This window comes from Crinia signifera, chromosome 6 (assembly GCF_055691185.1).
Source record: "Crinia signifera chromosome 6, ASM5569118v1, whole genome shotgun sequence".
In the NCBI taxonomy this organism is placed as follows: Eukaryota; Metazoa; Chordata; class Amphibia; order Anura; family Myobatrachidae; genus Crinia; species Crinia signifera.
Genome location: NC_139222.1, coordinates 112767124 through 112790931, shown reverse-complemented (window position 1 = coordinate 112790931; position 23808 = coordinate 112767124). Strand labels below are relative to the sequence as shown.

The window sequence follows — 23808 nt, the reverse complement described above, 5'->3', positions numbered from 1 at the left end:
AATAGAAGAAGCACAAATACTCTAAATGGAATTTCGGTGACACTGTGTGAAATATAACACTGCATAATGGCCCTTAATCAGACCTGATCCCAGTACAAATTTGTTCTCAAAATGGGCAAAACAAATGCTGCATTGCAGGTGGGGCAGATGTAACGTGCTGAGAGAGTTAAATTTGGGTGGGGTGTGTTGAAACTGAAATCTAAATTACAGTGTAAAAATAATGCAGCCGGTATTTACCTTGCACAGAAACAAAATAACTCGCACAAATCTAAAGGTGGCCATACATCTACAGATCGATTGTCAGATTGGGCCGGTTGGAACAAACACCTGGTAATATCTGAATAACTGTTTTTTGGCAGTTTTCCAGCATTTCAAAGCAAATGGTCAACTGTCTCTTGCTCTCATACATTACCAGGATTTTGTTCCAACCAGACAGATCGGACAATAAATCTGTAGATGTATGGCCACCTTAAATCTCTCTGCACATGTTACATCTGCCCCACCTGCAGTCCAGCATTTTTTTGCCCATTTTGAGAACAAATTTGTACTGCAATCAGGTCTGATTAAGGGACATTATGCAGTGTTATATTTCACACCGTGTCACTGAAATACATGAAATTGGATTTATGCTGCTCTCTTTGCAGTGCATATACAAAGATAGACAATCCTGTGTATATAAATAAGAAATAACTGTTGCAGTCTGTTATTGAAAAACAGTAACTGTTACAATAAGTATTACAAGTAAGTGTAAACTGTCTAATGTATCATTTTACATATCACTTCTGTTTATTGACAGAAAAACAGTGTTGCATCCCCTATACTGGGAACATGATTGGGCTGCATTACAGCAAATAATTATGCCAAAGATAAGCCAATATATTAACTGTTAAATATGTTGAAGTGTATTATGATGTAATAGATTGTAAGCTTGCAGCAGGGCCCTCTAACCCCCAAGTCTGTCTGTCATTACCCAGTTTGTTTTATCACTGTCTATTATTGTAAAGCGTAAAGGAATCTGCTGAGCTATATAAGAAACTGTAAATAAATAAATAAACAAATACATCTAATGTTTAGGGAAAAACAAAACAAGAACATTGATTAAAAAAATAACAGGTTAATCATTCTATGAGTGGTGTCCAGCAGTACATATATGCCAATCACTGTGTTCATTTCTAGACAGCAGGGCCGTCTTAACAGCAGTGTGGGCACCTGGGCAAAGCAATGCACTGGGGCCCTTACCCATTCTCCCCTCCTAGGGGTGGGGGGTGCTATCAGCAGCAGCTTAGATGCCCCACGGGTGGCAGGGGGTGCTCTATCTTCCATTCACCATGTAGGACATGGAGCAGTAACTTCTGCTAATTACTCCTTTACTGCACAGGTGGTGGGAGGGAGAACACTAACGTGTGGAAGGGGGCACTGAGCTGTATGAAGGGTCCCTTGTAAATGACTTTCATCGAGGTAGGGGGTGTTTTATACACATGGGACGGTTGGATAATGGAGTGGGCTTAATATTCGTCATTTTCCGGTGGAAGGGCAGCTTGTTTGACTGCAGATATCGCCATTATCTGGAAATAGATTTCTTAGCCTAGTATAAAAACCTAGAGTCCCAACTTTCAGGAGGTGCTGGGAACTTGGGTATCAGAGATCAGGAGCCAGAGCAATCCATTGACAAAAATATAAAACTACACCAGACGTTTGGAGCTGGAGCAGGGACCGGCTGCTTGAAGGCTGATATCTCTGGTTCTGGGCATGATAGAGACTAGTGTCAGAGAGAACCTGAGAAATATGACTGGAAATTGTAATTAACAGGTCGGATGTGGACTGCTGCTTTGAAGTTGGATATCTGCAGTTCCCCAGGGCCAATTTTCAAAATTCTGGTATCCCTGGAAATAGGGGATCCTCAGCTATCAACATAGAGCCCTTATACGCCTGGGGCCCCTGGGCAAGTGCCCATTAAGCCCATACAAAAAGACAGCCCTGCTAGGCAGGATTGATCAGCAATACTTATTACAGCATAATGCACTTTAATGTATTTAACTGTTAATACATTGGCTTATCTTTGGCATAATTATATGCTGTAATGCAGCTGCAGGTGGGGCAGATGTAACATGTGCAGAGGGAGTTAATGTGGCCATACATCTACAGATTTATTGTCCGATCTGTCTGACAATACTGGTAATGGATGAGAGCACTTTGCTTTGAAATGCTGGAAAACTGCCAAAAACTGTCATTCAGATATTACCAGATATTTGTTCCAACCAGCCAGATCTGACAATCGATCTGTAGATGTATGGCCACCTTTAGATTTGTGTTGAGTTATTTTGTTTCTGTGCAGGGTAAATACCTGCTGCATTATTTTTACACTGCAATTTAGATTTCAGTTTCAACACACCCCACCCAAATTTAACTCTCTCAGCACGTTACATCTGCCCCACCTGCAATGCAGCATTTGTTTTGCCCATTTTGAGAACAAATTTGTACTGCGATCAGGTCTGATTAAGGGCCATTATGCAGTGCTATATTTCACACAGTGTCACTGAAATTCCATTTAGACTATTTGTGCTTCTTCTATTATAAACACGTTCAGGAGAAAACACACAATATTCACAATTGTGACCATGAAAATTGGTCAATTATTAGGGATTTTTTCTCCCACCAAAGTCAGTCACTTTGCACTAGGACAAGCTCGTACTCTCTTTTACTAAGCTAAAGTATATTAATGAACCACTCTAAGACATCCTGACATAATTATAACTAGATTGGAGCATCTTCATAGGTTTCGTCATTTTCACCTAAAAAGTGAAACTTCAGGCCTCTTGCCAGAACAGAAGATGTTGACTCAGATCAAAATGCTTTTGCACGTTTCTTATTCAGGCCAAGTCACAACTTTCCCACACTAGCCGATTTTGAATTTCTCAATTTCAGTTTTTTCACTCCGCCCTAATATATATATATATATATATCACCTAAAACAAACAGAGGGGGCGCTTCATGGTGTAATATCGTTTTAATAAAAACGTGGAAATCACTTTAAAAACTTTTCTCCCACGGAGAAGATAAAGCCCGTACCGAAGTAATCATCCGGTGTGGGCTGAATACCACAAGATATGTAAAACAATCCACTGGTTCAATACTGCATGCCCAGAATTTTAAACGTGTCACTCACGGTACCACTCGGCAAGACGCCGGCGCCTCAGCGTCTCAGCAGCGGGGCTTCCAAACAGCGTGAACACAGCGGACTCACAGATGCGTCACACAGACCACGGGGGCGTGGTCTGTGTGACGCATCTGTGAGTCCGCTGTGTTCACGCTGTTTGGAAGCCCCGCTGCTGAGACGCTGAGGCGCCGGCGTCTTGCCGAGTGGTACCGTGAGTGACACGTTTAAAATTCTGGGCATGCAGTATTGAACCAGTGGATTGTTTTACATATCTTGTGGTATTCAGCCCACACCGGATGATTACTTCGGTACGGGCTTTATCTTCTCCGTGGGAGAAAAGTTTTTAAAGTGATTTCCACGTTTTTATTAAAACGATATTACACCATGAAGCGCCCCCTCTGTTTGTTTTAGGTGGAGTTTACGTTTGGAGTCCCGTGGGAATCGGGACATTCAGAGGGGAGCTGCACCTAGTAAAATTCATTTGGACTGGTGTGGATTATACATCCAAAGAACTTGTTTCCTTGGACTGAACGGACTTAATAGTGTCAGCGCACCTATATTTGTTTTGTATATATATATATATATATATACCGGATTCAGTATGAAATCCTGGCGTTCAAAATCCCGATGCCGGAATCCCGACCGCCGAAATCCTCGCCACACAGCGGGCCCGGTGCCGAGCGACGCTCGGCACGCTAATTTATTCTCCCTCCAGGGGTGTCGTGGACACCCACGGAGGGAGAAAGGGTCGGGATTCTGTACGCCGGGATCCCGACCGCCGGGATTTTAACTGCATCCCTATATACCACCACAATAGTGCTAAATAGCGCCCAGTTGTTACAATAGTCTTTCTTGTCTTAAACCATCCATAGACACATTTCACAAATAAAAAAACATTTATTGTAAAATCACTTTTAAAAACAATTAGTTGTTCACACAGTTGTTTCTCAACAGAGGATTTTCTTTTAAACAATGGATGTATACAAATACCCGACGCGTTTCTTCTCGCTACGAGACTTCATCAGGGGTGCTTTACATATATCTTAATAGATCTGTATGGAAGTTTCTCAATAATGAACAATTTTCAGTATTGGTATTACTGTCAATGGCTCAGAAATGACTCCTCATTGGATGTATTATAACTTTAATATACAGTCTGTTTACTGGTCCATAGTCATTCTTCTCTTTTAAATATGAAGAATATCGATTGGATGTTTGGTTTCTGATAGATCAGGTATTTGTGCGATCAGTGCGCCTCCATATACATAAATGTCTGTGATCAGGACCACAATTCAGAATTATTTCTCCAATGAATAGATAATCTTATAGTCCTTAGACATAAACTTTCAAAGGAACAAGGAAACTTCCTGGTATCACCAGCAGTAGTGTTCTCCTCTGTGTCACAGAGGAGAACACTACTGCTACACTACTAATTGTGGTCCTGATCACAGACATTTATGTATATGTAGGCGCACTGATCGCAAATACCTGATCTATCAGAAACCAAACATTCAATCGATATTCTTCATATTTAAAAGAGAAGAATGACTCTTGATAAAAGTGCACGGGCACTAAAACGTTGACCACAAGCTGGGCATCTGTTGTATTTCTTTCCCAGTCTGGGAGTGCCGCCGTCCACACAACCCTATATATATATATATATATATATATATATATATATATATATATATATATATATATATATATATATATATATATATATATATATATATGACTTAGTAGGACCGGCACTCCTAGCTGAGCACAACCAGCTGCCAGGCTCATTTTACAAACCAGGGGTGTAATCCCTGGTTTGCATGCGACTGTGCAATACCTTACATCTCTGAATCAGGTCCATTGTATGACACAGGTTATATAACTACTTCCCACTCAATTTAGTGCACAAGTATTCTGCTCATGTAGTTAGGACCATAGGTTCATTCACTTATCTTTTTTATATATAATCTTTGTTTACTTACAGCCCTTAGATTTTGAGAAGACCACCCACAGCAATCTCTCCATAATGGTAGAAAATGAAGAACCACTTTATAGTTGCAAAATCTTGCAGAAGCCCCTATCAGGATTGTGGGTATTAGATTCATCAAAAGGTCGATTAGGAAAGTCAAATCCGACAGGAAAGATTACAGTTGCTGTAATAGATGTGAATGATCCTCCCGTATTTAAACCTCAAACAATCCTGATCACTCTGGAAGAACATTCTATAGGACCGGGCTCTGTGCTGACAACAGTTGTGGCCAAGGACCCAGATATCTCTGCACCAAATAAAATTAAGTAAGTATTCACTGGAAAATAACTTCTGTAATATCGGTATTGAATGGGAACACTGGTTAATGGCACACTGATAAGGCAAATCAACATACTGGGTGCATTTGTTATATACTTGGAGAGAGAAAGGCGGAAAATCAAGAAATTATGTTAATTACCTGCACTCGAATGATAAGACAAATATTGTATATACAGTATGTATACATACATATATCTCTCTCTCTATATATATATATCTATATCTATATATATATATATATATATATATATATATATATCTATATATACAGAATTGAGGTGCGCTACAAATTTTATCACCAATGCCCACTTATTTGGTGGCTATTTAAAAGGTAAGTCAAAGAAGTAAAAACAAATAGACATTTATTAAAGAATACAGAATGTAGATTTTCTTCAGATATGCATTTCCATTATTCAAGATGTGTCACATAAGAAACACTCCGCTGAGGACAGGTGCAAAAATATATTTAGGGCCTCTGCTCCTTTGTCGGCACCAAGTTCATAATAAGCCACATGACGCTGGGATATAATTGCCTACTCTCCAGGCCCTGTGTGAGACACATACTCCCTGGTATCCTGGTAAGAGTGGGTATCCTTCCAGGATTCCTCCCACTTTTTAAAGAAGTGGGCAAAATGGGGAGATAAAAAACAATGAATTTATATTCCCTGTGAATAAGGTGAGACCTATTGATGCAATTTTATGACAGAGAGGGCAAGGCAGAGGGAGACAGGAGGATTTTGGGGTAACAAGGAGAATTCGAGTGCGGCAAGGAGAGGCAACGGGTAACATGGAAAGGCAGAGAGGTCCTACACAGTCTAAACATCAGGGTGAATATATTTTTGCAGGGGTGGGAATGGGGCCTACTGTATGTTGTGTCTGTGAAGGGAAGCCCCATCCTCTATGCGCTCTAGTTTGGCAATTAATTAGGCAGACTCTGACACCTCCAGTTACACTAGCTGTGATTGGCCTTTCATTCACAGACAGTTGTGAACCAGAGAAAATGTACAGCTGTCTGTGAGTTAGAGGCAGTATTCTATGTGATCATCAGTGCTGATCAGGGGTTAAAGTGAGGGGGGGATGGGGTGCAACTGAGTTCCGCCACCTCTAATGGTAATTGGGGGGGGGGGGGGGGTGTTATAGGAATAGAGTTCCACCACCTCTCCAGGCTGCTGACAATTATAGCCCCACTGTATGGGATTTAGAATCAGCCCATGCCAGCTGACACATTAAAATTACAGTAGAAATGAATATATTGTAGTAGTTTAACATGACAGTCATGGACAGTATCCCAGATACTAGATGACTAGAAGTCATCCTGTGAGCAGACATGTATTTGTGGCTGCCTGCTACCTACCTAGACTTCCCCATTACACTACTTTTTCAGGTACATTATAGAGAATGATACAGCAGAATGGTTGTCTATCAATGAAGACACTGGCGTTATCACAACCAAAGCGGAACTGGACAGAGAGTCTGACTATGTGAAGAAGAACAAGTATGTTGTGAAAATTCTGGCTGTGGATGATGGTAAGTACTGTATAAGTATGGGCTCATTTTATGGTCAGACATTTCAGGGACAAAAGTGCTGAAATTCACCACGAAATTAGCTTTGACCATTCCCTGTAATTATTCTCCCGCCAAAGCAATATGGCTGCATTAGCGGAGAAACATACGGAAAGTGGCACAAGCTGAGGGATAGACCGAGGGTGTTCCTTGCTGGCGAGAGGAGAGAGTGCTTCAAAGTTTGATCATGGACAGGGGTGCCATAGCTGATTCTGCAATTTTGAGCTTCATAAATAACTAGTTAAAGGCCCATCAAAATGATGACTTCTGCAATGTACTATCACTTTCAGCTGTGACAGTTTTTACTTGCACTTTGTGCTGTGACAGCTTTTAGCCCACAAACTCGCCACCCCACCCCCAGGGCTATATGTACTAAGCCTTGAAAAGTGATAAAATGGAGAGTGACCAACAAACATCTCTTACCTGTCATATTTTAAACCCTGCCTGTGACATGGCAGGTAGCAGCTGATTGGCTATTGGTTTATCACTCTCCATTTTATCACTTTTAAAGCTTGGTACATCTGGTGCCCAGTCCTTATCTGTTCCTACCTCCAATCTCTGTCTTCTCAGCTTCCAGCAAGTTTAAAATAGATCAGTGACCTTGCTTTCACTTTCCGTTATGCCACATTTTCTGCACAGAGGAGTAATTTGGTCCAATGAGTGGCTTCTAGTGGTCAGTGGCGGTACTTTACCTCATAGAGGTGAGGAGTAGTTAGACTTTTATATATATAGATTGTTAGTTAATGTGTTTCAGTTGAAAAGTGCAGCAAGACAACATTGCAAGTGGCTCTATCAGATGTGCAAATATAACATAGCCTATGTCACTGGTTCCCAAACTGGGTCCCTTGGCACAATGGGGTACATTGGAGCAATTACAGGGTTGGCACAGGTTGGTGGTCCAGGACAAAGTCAAAAAATATATGGTAAATATGTACTAGTGGCTGCCAATCATAGAATATGTGGGCAACCAAAATACAACCCCAGACTTTTCCACAAAACTGAACCCAAAGATGACAAATAAGCACTATTATTTATTAATACAAATATTAATGATGATGATGATAATAATAATAATACAGATGGAGTATACCTTATCCAAAATGCTCGGGACCAAAGCGTTTTGGATAACGGATTTTTCTGTATTTTGGAATATTTTTATATTTCAATGAGGTTTCTTGAGGAATCTTGCATTTATGTTGTACAAACACATCAAACACATAAAATACACACAAATATATTTTAGTTGTGCATGAAACAAGGTTTTAAAACATGAAACAAAGTTTGTGTACTATCTCAGGCACGGACCTTGAATGCCAAGCAATCATTTTTTTGCACATATTTAGTGCCAGGTACATATCATTTCCCCATCATTTCCCCAGTAGTGCCAGTTTCATATAATTTCCTGAGTAGTGCAGATTACATATCATTTCCCCAGTAGTGCCAGTTACAGATGTATCAAGTAGGTACTGTAAGTACATTTTGCAGACTATGGTTTTCGGAATAATTTGGATAACGGATATCTGGATAAGGAATGCTCAACCTGTAAATATAATGTAATCATTTTTGCTGAATATCTCAATTAGAAGCTTCTGGCTTAAGCGTACAGTAAAAAAGCTAATAATCAGCAGGTGCATACACACTGGACATTTATGGCCAGTGTGTATGCACATTGATGATGCTGAAAAATCGCTGTGTTGATTTTGAATATCGCTCAGTGCATACACACGCCCGTGCAAGCGATTTTCCCGGGGTGGACGACTTTCCATAGCAGAACACTATGGAAAGCGGTGATACCAGCAGATGAGAGGCAGCAGCCGGTGGTGATGCGGTAGTGTGCATCAGCGCTCACTGCTCATTGCTGGGCTGTACACACTGGCCGGCTTTTGCGCTAAAAGCAGCTCAAACGGTAAAAGTGAGCAGCTTTTAGCTCAAAATCACCCAGTGCTTCAAGAAGTTTGGGAACAACTGGCGTATGTAATTATAAGTCCATCCTCGATAACATGTATGTATATTCCCAATTCCCTGTGTTTCAAGGAGTTCCTGCAATGACTGGCACAGCCACAATGATAATTAACTTGAAAGACATTAATGACAATGTGCCCAGACTGGAAAGCCCCTACTTAACAACGTGTGAGAATGCAGAAGAGGCTCTTCTCTACGCACCCATCACTGACAGAGACCTGGAGCCTTACTCCGGTCCATTCTATGTCCAAGTCCTGGATAAAGACATTGACAAGAAACCAGTCAAACTACTAGACTATGATGGTAAGAAAGAGATTTATCAGTCAGATCTGTTAAATAACATTTTCCTAACTTGCCATAGAGTTGTGGTTAGTCCTTGGCACTATATGTTGGCACTCTGTGTTGATATACTGACTTGTTATACTATATTATTTACAGATTACTTTAGGTTGCTTTGTGATATTCTATATGCAATTCCCAAACATCAAATTATTTTTTCCAGTCTTTGAAAGTATGACCCATCCACAACTTTGTGACTGAAACAGGATAATCGAGCCTGGCGCTGATGTCACAGATCTTCCATTAAAATAGTTGGGTACACCCCCAAACGCATTGTGATTAGATTCATTAGCTATTTCAGTCGCTATTTTGACTCGGACATTCGCAATACGATCTGTACACAAGCACAGTCATTCGATAATCACTGCAATCTGCAATCAACTCTGAATCAGGCACTTGATTTCTCAAAAATTTGGGAAAAACAGTTTAATTTGGGCCAATTTTTATTCATATAGTATTATTAACATTAATAACATTATTTCCCAGTTAATTTTGCCCGCTGAAATGGCATCTGATAAATTTCTGAAATTTGATCCAAAACACAAAATTTGGATTTAAAATCCAAGATCTGACACTACGAGAAGATCCAAAACTGGAACTTCAACTCAGAGCCTCGAAATTTGGGTGGGTTTCAGATTTTTAAAAGAGGAAACCGCACATCTTTAATTATCATACAGTGGGGCAGATTTAATAAACCCGGTGAAGAGATAAAGTGGAAGGTGATAATGCACCAGCCAATCAGGTGTGATTCAAAAATGACGGTTGGAAGTTGATTGGCTGGTGCATTATCACCTTCCACTTTATATCCACTTTCTCTCTTCACTAGGCTTAATACAACTGCCCCTATGTTATTTAATATGACTTCTCGGTTCAGTTTGAAATAGTCTCTGTTTTGCAAAATGTGATTAATGGAGGACACTATTGGTTTTTGAACAAATTTTATATATAGAATATCACCCTCCTCAATTAGCGCTCATATTTTAGATATGTACAATATGCTACAATACACTATTAGATCTTTCACTTAAATAATAAATAATAAAGACATTTTTATAAAACTTGAGTGAAACAGGAGTTGACTTAAGGAAAGAGAATTACAGTCATTTCTGCGAAAATGTCTGACACACTGTATGGTAGTTTCACCTGCCCACAAGTTACCTGTTAAGTAGAGGTGATAAACAGCGGGGAACTACTGTAGCTAATAAACCTGAAGATCTGGTTGTTAGAAGAATGAGATATACCTGCTAGCACTGAAGGTTAAACATGTAACTTGCTAGGAATCATCTTGCAGACTGTGAATGGAACCCTTCAGGGTACACTCCTCATTGTGTGACACTTGAAATTCTTTATTTTTCTGTATTGCTCAACTTAAAGGGAACATTGCCTAGCCACCCTTTCTATTACATGCAGGAAAGCCATATTGCAAATGCCACCTGAGAGACCAATACCTTGAATGAGGGAACTGCATTTATACCTCACACTGATATATTACAGTTTAGTGGCAGATTCTTAGTTGAGGAGTTAAGATAAGCAAAGTAAGGAAAAAAAACAGAATGTAACTATGCACCTTGGCAATACAGTGTTATAATGCGGGTGGGGCATATTTAAAATATGCATAGATTTACATTTGTGAAAAGTTATGTCCAATGGGTTCTGACAGGTCAACCCGTGTAAGTGACACTGCATGGCTCAGGGTATAAATATATGTGAGCTACCTGGATTTTAGGGCAGTGTGAATGTGTAACCCTTTCAACTTCAAGCCCTATGGAGAGCTGACTCACTGGCGTTTGGAGCGGATGTCATCTTCGGTTCCAGCATGCGGTGAGAACGGGTTTAAGAATGTGGTGTAAATGGTGTATTACTTGCTCTTTTGTGCTTTACTCACAGTTTAAGATCAGGCCTTTTATTCATAACAACTTTTTTTTACCGATCGTTAAGTAGCAGCTAGAAATCATGCAGTATTCCATTGTCTGTCACTGAAATCAGACTGCATCTAATTAGAGTTTCATTACTTTAGCAGTTCTGGGAAAACATGAATAGATTTTGTTACTTAAGAACTATCAACACTGTATAAATGTTATGTAAATGTTTTGCTAAAAAGCACCTTTTCTTTAACATCTGTGAATGCACAGATTTTAAAGTCAGCAGTAAGATCTATGGCCTGTAAAAAGTGAGACAGATTATAAATGTAGAACACAATAACATAATAATAAATAAACTCCTAGTGTATGTTTCTAAACCATTTCCTGATTACTAACCGACCATAAATCATAATGCAGGGGCATACAGTAACTTCCAGAGGCAATGGAGACGCCTGCCTCTGGGCTCCAAGCCCTAAAGGGGCACCTGCTGGTTTATAGTGGGATTCAAGTGTGACCGCAGCTCTGTTAACGCTGCTGCCCAGTTAATCAACTCTGTCCTAGTAGCCCTGGTAATGGGATGTGCCTAGCATTTCGGGGGTGGGGATGCCACTATTCATAATACTAATGACAGCATCCAGGCTACCTAAGCTGACTATAAGTATGCAGGGTGGGTTTTGGTTAGGTCAGGAAAGGAGGGGGTTAGATTTAAGCACTATGAGGGGGACATAGGGTGAGGCTGCAGTTGGGAGGCGGTTAGGGTTAGGGTATGGGGAGGAACAAGTAGGGTTAGGTACTTAGAAGGTAAGATTAGGGTCAGGCTGCGGATGGACGGGGGGAGGGGTTAGGTTTAGATACTACCAGCGAGGGTTAGGGATAGGCTTTACGGAGGGAATCTTGTGAGTCTTACCCTTACCCACGGCCATTGTCACCAAAAACTACCTTGCCTGTTTATGATGTAGTTAAGAATTAAATTATCTGAGTTTTTACTGCATATGGTATGGACTAAAACCGATACCCCATAGAAGCCTATGGGTTTCTTATTGCGACCCCCTACCACCTCGCACAAATGCACGCCGCCCCCTTCACCTGTGTCCAGGCAGCCTCCTGCTGTGCTGCCTGGACCAGTGACCTCCTCCTCCTTAGCCCTGTACTTCCCCTTCCCGTTCTTCCCGTTGCCGGCTGCTTTGCAAAGGGCAGCTCTTAATGCAAGAGCTGTCGTTTGCAATAATAATCCCATATGTTAGTGCATATGCAATTATTAACGAGGCGGTAACCGGTGATGTGCAGCGGAGAGGGGCTGCAGATGTTAGTACATTCTGCCCTGAATGTTATTTTACTTGTGTTTATGTAAAGCAGATTTTATTTAAATACTATAAAAAGTGTTTATATGGCATGTGTAGTTGTAAACCATAGTAGAATCCAAGTGTGGACTATCAAATCGACAGTGTCTAGTTCGACAGCCAATAGGCCAACCACCATTGGTCGCAGTCATTAGGTCAACACATAAATAGTGGACATGGTCTTGGTCAACATGGACAAATGGTTGACACAACCAAAAGATCAACATGTAAATGGCCGATGCAGAAAAAGGTTGAAACAAGGTTTTCACGTTTTTGGTGTTTATCTTAACATGGACACTGTCGCACTCTCGCGTGGCCCGCTATGCTTTGAGCACGGTTATATTCTCCCTCTAGGCCCACTGGGATTAAAAAAAATCATGAAGAACTTGTGTTAACCCTTTTCTGTCGACCATTGACATGTCAACCTTTTGCTTGTGTCGACCGTTTGCAAATGTCGACCTAGACCATTTCCACCTTTTGTCATGTCAATGTACAGTGGTTTATCTATTGACTGTCAACCAATCAACCAACCAGATACCGTAGAATCCTGCATGCTGCAAAAATATACAAACTGGTTTCTACTGTACTGTACCTTCTTCTGCAACTGCAACTGCAACTGTTTCTAGATACTTTTCTTTTGCTTAACTCATGATTAGGCAAAACTGGTTATGTTGCAGCCCTGGGCTATGACACACACCCCTGCCGAGCACTGGTCCTGTACTTCTCGACAAGATCTTCAACGTTAGCAAATTCATAATGTCCAGGACACCAAATACTATAAACGGCAGATGGAAAGTAGGAATACAAAGAAATACCATACGCAGGGCTGCCATAAGACATTGTGGGGCCCAGGACTGACACAATAGGCAGGTCCCCCCTTCCCTTTCTCAAACTGTTGGCATACCTGATGAGACATGTGTCTGCAGCACCGGTCGCACTGCTCAACCTCCACATCGCTTCTAGGGAAATGTGAACTTTGTTTATGGTAAATTATACTTAATAGACTCCTGAGCCCCCTTTCTGTCTGGGCCCAGGAATGATGTCCCCACAGTCCCCCCTGATCCCTGACCATACGTCCAGCATCTGGAGTGGCTGGAGTGGTGCAGTAGTACACACACAGCCACAAAGCAGGTGACTGAGAAGTGAATATGGCCACAAATAACATGGGTGTAGATTTAAAATCAGGGCTACATCGTTCTTCATGATCCCAGTTTCGCTTTACCACTTTTTCGTGGTGAAGTGGCCCAGCACATCGCCTGGATGTATTATTTGCAAAGTGTTCATTATGGGAGTGGGTTATTCCCACCCGACAGGGATACGCATCCTCCCAAAACGGCTGGTGCACTGTCTTTCTTTGATCTACTGCGCATACGCCGGTTTGCGTGTTTCACGCTGTGTCCTCAGCGCATGCGCAGTTGTTTTCAATGTTCAGCATCGTTTACTGGTCTCCGGCGTCTTCAAATTGAAAATGCGCATGTGCCGGGTAATGTTCGCAGGGGATGCTGGGATGCTGTATACCTGTTTTAATTTGAAGACGCCAGAGACCAGCAAGCGGCGCTGAACATTAGAAGTAGGAGACCCGCAGTGCCAGAAAAAGATGTCGATCCGGTTTGGGGCTCCACAAAGAATGAAGCCCCACAATGACAGATAATACTTCAGAGTATTTTAAAATAACGCAGCTGCGCTGTCTCCTCCACCGTAGTGCCGCCCGTTAAACACCCGCGTTGCGGGTGTCATATATTAGGGAAAGCGTTATCCCCTGCCATAACGCACAGGGATAGTGCATATTCCCTTGATTGACGCTTCATAAATCCACCCCATGGTGTGGTGACATGCTCCAGTCTCATATAGGCCATTGGGGAGGCATGCAATACATTTACTAAATCTTCCACAATACATATACAAGCCGAAACACGTAAGTCATAAAGGTGACAGTAGAAAATAAAATGCAAATTGACTCGAGGTCTATCATTTTAGCATTGTTTTACAGTTGTACCTGTAATATAAATAAATGTAGACATATTTTATGTTCTTGTTCCACTATGGAGCCACGCTCATGCTGACATAGCAAGTGAGGATATTTTAGTGCCTGATTGTACATTAAAAGTGCCTTCCTAATGTCTGTGTTTCAGATGATGTGATCAAGATTAAGAAAGAAAAGGATGCTTATCAAGGCAACCATACCATACACCTAGAAATCTATGACCGGCAAGGGACTATCTCTCTTCAGAACATCACAGTGCATGTATGCGACTGCTTGGGTGGTGAGGCCTGTGTCCAAAAAATTATGGATTCACCATCTCTAAGTGGAGGTGCTATTGTACTACTACTGCTGGCTCCTGTACTTTTTCTTTGTGAGTATTTCATTCATTCTTGAGGCTGTTAAGATTTATGTCAATATAAATGATTAGCATTGCACATGTGTGTTCCAGAGTATTTAACCCTTTGAGTGCCAACGTTGCTGTGAGAGATGTGCAAAATATCCGCAAAAAATGCCAGGGTCGTAGTCGAGGAATATGAATCTCTTTAGTTATTTTGGGCAAATAATCTGAAAGTCAATTCATTGAAGTTTAGTTAAATATTACGACCCGCTGTGAGAGAGGATGGCATTTGTAGCGGATATTTTGCACATCTCTCACAGCAACGTTGGCACTCAAAGGTTTAAAGCATTTTTGGGCACCAGGCAGTTTACCAGCTGTATTTGGTATTACAGCAAAGCATTATGGTACTTGTAGTTCAACCGCAGGTTGGTTACTTTTGTTTGTTCCAGAAAAACACACTTTTTAAAGTTTTATTTGAGTGCTTTCTGTCTGTATTCTCTCCTTTGATAGCCTAGGAGGCAGATTCAACAGGCTTCCTCATAGCATGAAGGCAACATAAGATAGTAACAGTACTGTAGATTTAGTGTGAGAAAGGGTGACACATGTCAGTATGATGCATACTTGCCTACTTTTGAAAACTAGATTGAGGGAGATTATGGTTGGTAATAGAATTTTGCACAGCGCCCCATTGAGGGGGCGTGTCATGCTCCACCCAAAGGGCATGTCTAGTTCCATATATGGAGAGATTGTGAAAAGAGATTGTGAACGTGGCACCTAGAAGCGTGGATGTGTTCAGCTACATCTGAGAGGAATCTTTTAAAATGACTTATATCCAAATGTAGATGAGTCCCAAAGCAGTTAGTAAGAGCTACTACAGTATACTTCAGGGCTGGGCAACACCGGCCCTCCAGATGTTGATGAACTACACATCCCAGCATGCCTTGCATCAGTTTCAGCATGGCCACATAGCAAAACTAATGCAAAGCATCCTGGGATGCGTAGTTCATTAACATCTGGAGGGCTGGTGATGCCCAGCCCTGGTATACTTGGTAAGGTGCTGGGAAATGGTGCAGATGATTCAATGTAAATGTATCTCTCTCTCTCTCATTCCTTTTTCCCCCAAAAAATGTAACAGAGTGATGTGGGCTAGGTGAAATGAGGGAGATTGGTAGACTAATGAGGGAGAGAAGGAGATTGCTGTTATTTCAGGGAGTCTCCTGCAGAATGCAGGAGGGTAGGCAACTATGATATGATGAGATGTTTACTTTATTGTGAGTGGAGGGAAGACTTTAGGAGTATAAACCACACATCCTGTGAGACGCTGCCATTAGTGTTTCCAACCCCCATCATTAATGCATATTCAGGGCATATTTGATTCATATTTGCCTTAGCTAAACTACAGACTGCAATTCTAGAAAATGCATTTAACCAGAGAACATCCAACTTGCTTATGTTTAAAATTGCTATTATGTTACAGTCTGTGTGCATTATTGATTTGCTTTTGGTACTACAAATAATGACTGGTGATAAAATTAATGTTTATTTTAAATTATTTCTTGTTTGCTAAATCAATATAAACATCCCAAACTTGGCCATTTGCCTTACTTTAATCTTTCCAGCAGAGGGCACTGTTGCTTCTCTCAGTTTCTCGAGATAATTCTGTTTTGTGTTATTTCTCCATTGTAAATTGCAAGCCCCCATCCTTCACTTGTTTCAGCTAAAGGCTATTTACCAGTCTGACTTTTTCTTGTACATTGCCCCCTACTGCTGTGTTTCCTCCAAGTACTCACATAGATGTATTTATTTCATTGATACAGTACTTTGTTTCCTGTTGTGCAAGATAGAAACTAAGAAAGTCATGACCCCAATGGAAAATGAGCCTCTTAATACAATCATTGCGTACAATGAAGAAGGTGGTAAAAAGGATTGTGAGGTACAGTATGAAGCATAATGGGCCAGATGCAAGTGATAAAATGGAGAGTGATAAACAACCAGCCAATCAGCTCCTACCTGCTATGTCACAGACTGTGGGGGAGATTCTCTAAAGCAGAAATGCGGTAAAAACCCCATTATCTGGGTTTTTACCGCATTTCTATATGCTGTATGGCCCCTCCGCAGTGGCAGCGCTGCGGAGGGAATCGCCAGCAAAAGCTGGCGATTCCCTGCAGAAGCCTATGGACTTCTTACCGCAGCGCTGTTTGAGGGATCCGTCACGGATCCCTCCCAGCATGCCCTGCGGCCGGCGCCGGCACTCTGCGCATGCGCAGATGGACTCCCGGGTCACAGACCCAGAAGTCCAGCGCCGGCGACGCATCGCAAGGGACAGCTCTTATCGCAAGAGCTGTCCCTTGCGTTAATAACCGCATATGTTAGAACATATGCCGTTATTAATAATGCGATGTCCGGCAGTAATGGGCAGTGGATGTTACAACATCCCGCCCTGTGTTTGAAAAATGTCATGGCTGGTTCTTTATCACTCTCCATTTTATCACTTTTGAAGCTCAGTGCATTTCTTCCAATGTCCGCTGCAGATATATAATCCCTGGAAAATGGGTTCTATTTCAGATGGGATGTTGTTATGGGCAACCAACCAGATACTATTATCTTCTAGAGCAGCAGTGTAAAACTCATGGCCCTCCAACTCCTGTGGAACTACATATCCCAGCATACCCTGACACAGATTTTACATAATGGATTGCTAAAACTGTGGCAGGTCATGCTGGGTCATGTAGTTCCACGACAGCTGGAGGGCTATGAGTTTGACACCACTGTTCTAGAGGGTGCTAAATAAAAAAGTAGATTCTGATTGGTTGCCCATAGCAACATCCCATGTAAAAGAGAACTCCTGTCTTAGTAAATTTCCCCCTTAGTATAGTACTCTCTTATTATTTATATAACACTAAAAGGTACCACATTGCCATGCAGGATGGAACATACAGCAAAATGATATTCTGCAGGGATGATAAGCAGGGCAGTAGTAAACAAGTTAATATCTTTATTTATAAACATAATTATTTCTCACGTGTTAAGGTGCCCACACACGGTACAATAATTCTGTGAGTTTTGAACTAGATTGCAACACATAGCATGAGATCAAATTGTATGTGATTTCCGTGCAATGCAATCCAAAGCTAGTTAAAAAAGCAAGGGCTGCACAGACATTATGTGTGGTGCGATGGAATGCTCGCAGGGAGGGCTGGTGCTAGGCATCGGAGCGCCCAAGGCGGGGAGGGGGTGGGGGTGCCCCGGTACTCAATCATTCACCCACTCCACAGGGGGGATCGCCCCGGCACTCACACGCTGTGTCGCTCCATGGGGGGAGGGGATGCTGACTGCCACGATGCTCCCCGGAGGGAGGCACCAGTGATGCTGCGCCGTGACGTTTCAGGGGGGGGGGGGGGCTTGCCGGGTGATGCAGGTTGCCGCGACGCTCCCCAGGGGGGATGGTGGCTTGGTGGGTGATGCAGCGGCCCAAGTCGCTCCAGGGGGTGAGGGGGAGTAGTGGCCTCAATCAGCGCCGCTCACCTCCATCCGGGGGGGGGGGCACACCCTTGCACCGTGTATGGGCACCTTTACAGAATTACAAGCAGAGAGAAGGCCCTCTTGTAAGAGCTTACTTACCAGAGGATGCTTTATTTACTGTTGTAACAAAGCACTTTAACACTATGGAGCACACATATCATTATTGCTATATCCTTGTCAAAAAGTATAATTATTTGTAAGTGCAAAATTGCAATTTTACCCCCATATATTGGTGTGGCACATGTAAGTGATGCTCTACTGCCCCAGCATTATTGAGTGGTAAGGGTTTACTGTCCACCTTTCTGGGATAGTTTCTGTGGTTGTGCACATACAGTACATACATCATTTAGCGCCTTCTGCTTCCCAATGTAGAAATAAATCTATACTGTATGTATAAAAGTCAAAAAAATTCTCCTGACTTCTGAGGTGAAGTACCGCCAGTGACCACTAGGGTCCACTTGATGGACAAAATTACTCCTTAACAGAAAGTGAAAGCAACATGATCTGTTTCAAACTTGCTAGATATTGAGAGAGAGAGAGCTGTATAGACAGAGATTGGAGGTAGGAGCAGATGGGGACTAAGGGGGGTATTCAATCGTTATCGAAATGGTTTTTTTCACGTGTTTTTTTTCACTTTTTCACATCGGAGAGTCCTCAGCTATTCAATCTAGTCATTTTTCGAGTATGTGAAATGTTTTTTTTCACGATGCATTTTCGTTTGATTCGGTAGCGATATTTCCACTTTTTCACTTTTTTTTATAGCTTTTTTTCGACTTTTCACTCAGACATATTCAATGATATGATACCGATATGAATGTTTCCGCGTGTATGCTCTTCTTCTCAATTTTCCTTTCACCATGTCACGGGTGACGAATTCATAGATTCAACTCTGTATTTTGTTAAGTAATGGCTCGTTTGATCTCCAGAATAAAATATATGTAGGATTGTTTGCCCTTATTTTGTTTTTTTGTTATTTGTGTGAAATATTAGTTGTTTTATTACAATTCACTTCCCAGCATTGATGCCATTGCAGTTGATTCCCAAGTGCCAGAGACAGGCCCTAGTTCTCAGCTGCTGTGGGGAAATGGTAAGTAGCTGATTCATGTGCCCCTGCACCACTGGTCTTTAATCTGTGACACTCCTGATGGAGGGCCACAGGTTGAAGACCCATTCCCTAGTTTAAACCCAAAACAAACCAAGGGCGCATGCGCTGTGTGCCAGGTGTAACTCGGTGCCATGTCTGTCTATAACAGGGCCACTACTGACCAGCTCTCTATGTTCCCATTAATGTTTCCCCTTGCAGGTCCTTACGTCTCCTGCTGCCTCCGCAAACAGCCCTTTGCAGTTTGATGTCTGCCTTGATGCCATTGCAGTTGATTCCCAAGTGCCAGAGACAGGTTTCGCTTAGCGAAAAAGTCACGGCCATTTTTCGATACATTTCACTTTTTTCACTTTTTTCACTTCTTGCTGTCTCCGGAAAAAAAACCTTTGAATACCTCGAAAAAAAAAATAGCGAAAAAGGATTCTTGATGCGAAATAAACGAAAACATATTGTTAAACGTAAAATAGTTTTTTTCGGAGCACATTGAATACCCCCCTAAGCCGTCATTTTGATGGGCTCTTAACTATACTACTGTATATTAAAAGATTTAATTGATTCAAATACACTATATCAGTGGTTCCAACCCTGGTACTCAAGTACCCCCCACAGTGCACATTTTCCAGGTCTCCACACAGAATCACAAAGGACATAGGTGCAGATGTATTAAGCCTTAACAAGAGATAAATGCAAGGGTGATAAGGAGAGAAAAACGTCCAGCCAATCACCTGCTAACTGCCATGTTACAGGCTGTGTTTGAAAAAAGTCAGTAAGGAGCTGATTGGCTGGACGTTTATCTCTCTTTATCACCCTTGCATTTATCTCTTGTTAAGGCTTAATACATCTGCCCCATTATTAGCTCCACCTGTGGATCTTTTAAAATGTGTCTGAACAATGAGTGCACCTGCTGGGTGACCTGGAAAATGTGAACTGTTGGTGGTACTTGAGGACCAGGGTTGGGAACCACTGCACTATATAAATGCTTACCAGTATTTATTAAATGATACACACTATCCTTTGGAATGTAGGGATTTCCAGGTTTATGATCCTACTGATCCCTCTCAGGAATTGCTGTGTAGAGAAGCCCATAGACTTCTATTTATCATCATAAACTACTGTATGCTGCCTATTGGGTACAAGCTCTGAAAAGTTTTCCATTCCAGAGCTGGACACATATGGGTATTAGGTCAAACCTCTGACTATGCATTAGTTGTGCCCAATGCCTGCTGCAATGCTTGTTAATAGATTTCTCCATGATATAGAGCATTTGAAAGGTTATAAATATGTGATGCAATAGGGAAAGCTGAATTATCTAAGTCAGGCAAGTACGTTTGACATGGAATTACATAACATTACCAGAGTTACCTCAGTTCTTGGCCATTGGTGAGAGTACAGGGCGTTTTGAGAAGAATTTTAATGGACTTAACAAAAGCTGGCCTTAACATTTGCTCCATGTTATATCACTTTATGTATGATCTTTTTATTAGAATCTATTTATCTTTATGACAGAATGTGTCATAATTAAAAAAAAAAAAACGTATGTGATATTTTAATATATTGGGTAAAAGTGAGTGGCTGATACAAATGTTTCACACATTCTATATACATTTATTTAGGCATCAGCTATTCCGGGTGGAGTTGGAAACATGAATGATTTTGGAGGCAATAACCAGGTAACATGAGATGCTTGTTTTCTTTACTTGAGAACATTCTCAGTATTCTACTGTTACCTAGATAATAAATTCCTATCTGGTACATAAAATGGAGGAAGGTATACTGTACAATCAGCAGTGTCTACAAACTCAATACACTCCTAACAGTTGTTCAAAATATAATTTTGACCAATCTATCATGCGGTCATGCAGAGTGGTTAGTCCTGGCTTTAGTGGTTATACACTAATCTACAGTACCCAGCATGTTTTTTGGACTTTTGGAGAAAATTGGAGCACCTAGAGGAAATCCAAACAAGAAGAACATACAAACTACATACTGTGTGGTGCCATGGTTGTAATAGAAACCGTGGCTTTGATGCAGACCACTTTAGGCACTAATTTGCAGCTGAGACCACACCCCACATACTTATTACCAACAACACAAGTTGCAGCCTATCACCTGACCACCATGGAGCAGTCAGTAAGCGCAGGGTCAGAGACTTTTGTAAACCAAGCCACACCGGAGGCCTTACACACTGGTCTTTGTCTAAGATAACCGCTGAACACCTTTTGTGTAAACACCCCAGTTTACAATATAGAAATGGTTGAAAGTTGAAATGTTCTGCATCTCCAACTTTGGTCATAATGGCACTGCAGACTTTTTTTCCCCATTCCAGTGATCCTGTGGACCAAAATGTATGATTACTTACTTGCAGTTACAGTATATGAATGGTTACATGAGTTTCAAAGAACAAAGTACAGGAAAGAGTTTGGGGAAATCAAATCTGACTGCCTGTAGATGTCTTTAGTAATAAATGAGGGAGAGGTAAAAGTACCAAAATATCCTAAAAAGCGCTGAGTAATGTATTTAAAATTGAACTTCATAGAGGACATTTAAATCTTCAGTAAACTAATGTGTTAACAGTAATTTTAGCATGTGCTTCAGCCATAAGGTATCTATAATTAATAATGATTTCAAAATCAAACTATTCTGGATTACAATTCTAATCAATTTTTCACCATTTTTATAGGAGGAAATGGATGGTCTATTTCATAGAGCCAGTACAAAAATATATGTGGTAAGTAGATCTCTGGTATTTACGAGAGAGAGAGAGAGAGAGAGAGAGAGAGAGAGAGAGAGAGAGAGAGAGAGAGAGAGAGAGAGAGAGAGAGAGAGAGAGAGAGAGAGAGAGAGAGTGAGTGTGCTATTACTCCTAAGCAGTTTCACAATTTGAAATGAAAATCGCAAATCAGCAAACTTGTGAAATATTTGCAGGTCTGTAGTAAAAGCAGTAGGAATAAATTTACATACTTATGAGTAAAAGCTGACTAATTAAAAAGAAAAATTGTTAGCATTTTTTTTTATTTTAAGCAGATCAGCAAGCTCAACTATTTAGCTAGGTACCCCAGAGACACCAAGCAGGATAAAGGGGGACTTTTGTTTTGGTACTTGTAGTATCACAATCCATTTATTTCTGTTTTCATTACAATTTAAAAGGTTTGGAATCATCATTTCATTGCAGAATGCTCAAGAAAATGTTTACACTTCATTTATGGTATTTTGCTCTGTATTGAGATCTATTTGACAAAAAAAAATGATTTTTACGAGAAAGCTTTATGTTACTATGTTTTCTTTTTTTGTGGTGAAGCATTGCACAAAATCGTGTTGTCATTCACATTTTTGTGCTACGTATTGAAAATATTTCAGCACTACAGAATATATACCACCCACCTTCGGGCAAGTTTGTTCAACCCTTCTAACAATTTAATGTCAAACAATATCACCCAATTTGAGGATCAAATAAAGTATGTCACTTGTACCATTACACATAATATATCAATACATTTCAAATATATAGGTACGGTAAAATCTTTAGCCCTTTACAAACATAAAACATCATAGAAACATATATGTAAATATATATATATATATATATATATATATATATATATATATATATACAGCCAGGGAGTTCAGCACTCACATCCAGAAGTGTTGAAGATAGGGGTGCACAACAAGGGTCATCCAAGCCAGATGGCCAAATAATAAATGCAGGTGCTTAATGAAAAGCGGAGGCACTCACCAATTGCAGAGGAGTCAGTCACTTTTTATTCAGTGGTCATATCAAAAAAGTCGACGTTTCGACCCATATAGGGCCTTTGTCAAGACAGAGTACAAAAGATCCATGGGTACACCAAGAGAGAGGCAGTAATACTGACACATATGGCAAAGCATCTATATATACACACTTCCTCCCTTCATTAGTGCTGCAGCACATCAGCTGTGCACAAAACATACTGATAGGTCAATCACAATGCTCACTTAATTAGGCTACTGGGCAATAGGTGAAACAGTACAGAAATAACTTAGCAATATAGGTAAAATAATAGCAACATAGGTACTTACTAAAGATGTTATAGGACTAGCGTTGCTGTTAGAAGAAAGCTGATAAGAAGCACAATAGTGCGCCTCCGAAACCGGAAGTACGCGTGCGTGTCACCTCACACAATGGTGACACGCAAACCAGGCAGCGCGGCTAATGGAGTCAACAAAACGTCAGAGCGACGCGCCGATGCGCGTCACACGCAGAAGCCTGTTGCTAGAGAAGCAGCTGGTAACCAGGCTGCACCTCCGATACCGGAAGTGCGCGTGCGTTCCAAGGAGATGAAGTGGAACGCACAGGGG

General features: G+C 41.2%; 1 protein-coding gene across 1 annotated transcript in view; it reads left to right on the top strand.

The window, feature by feature from the left end:
• LOC146009631 (cadherin-like protein 26) overlaps nucleotides 1-23808 on the top strand; it is a 151774-nt gene that overhangs the window by 99558 nt on the left and 28408 nt on the right. The window contains exons 11-17 of the mRNA XM_083150082.1: nucleotides 5139-5449; nucleotides 6847-6989; nucleotides 9060-9290; nucleotides 14661-14882; nucleotides 16667-16782; nucleotides 21087-21143; nucleotides 22154-22201. Of these exons, the coding sequence (XP_083006208.1) occupies nucleotides 5139-5449; nucleotides 6847-6989; nucleotides 9060-9290; nucleotides 14661-14882; nucleotides 16667-16782; nucleotides 21087-21143; nucleotides 22154-22201 (1128 nt within the window). The remainder of the gene's footprint in view (nucleotides 1-5138; nucleotides 5450-6846; nucleotides 6990-9059; nucleotides 9291-14660; nucleotides 14883-16666; nucleotides 16783-21086; nucleotides 21144-22153; nucleotides 22202-23808) is intronic.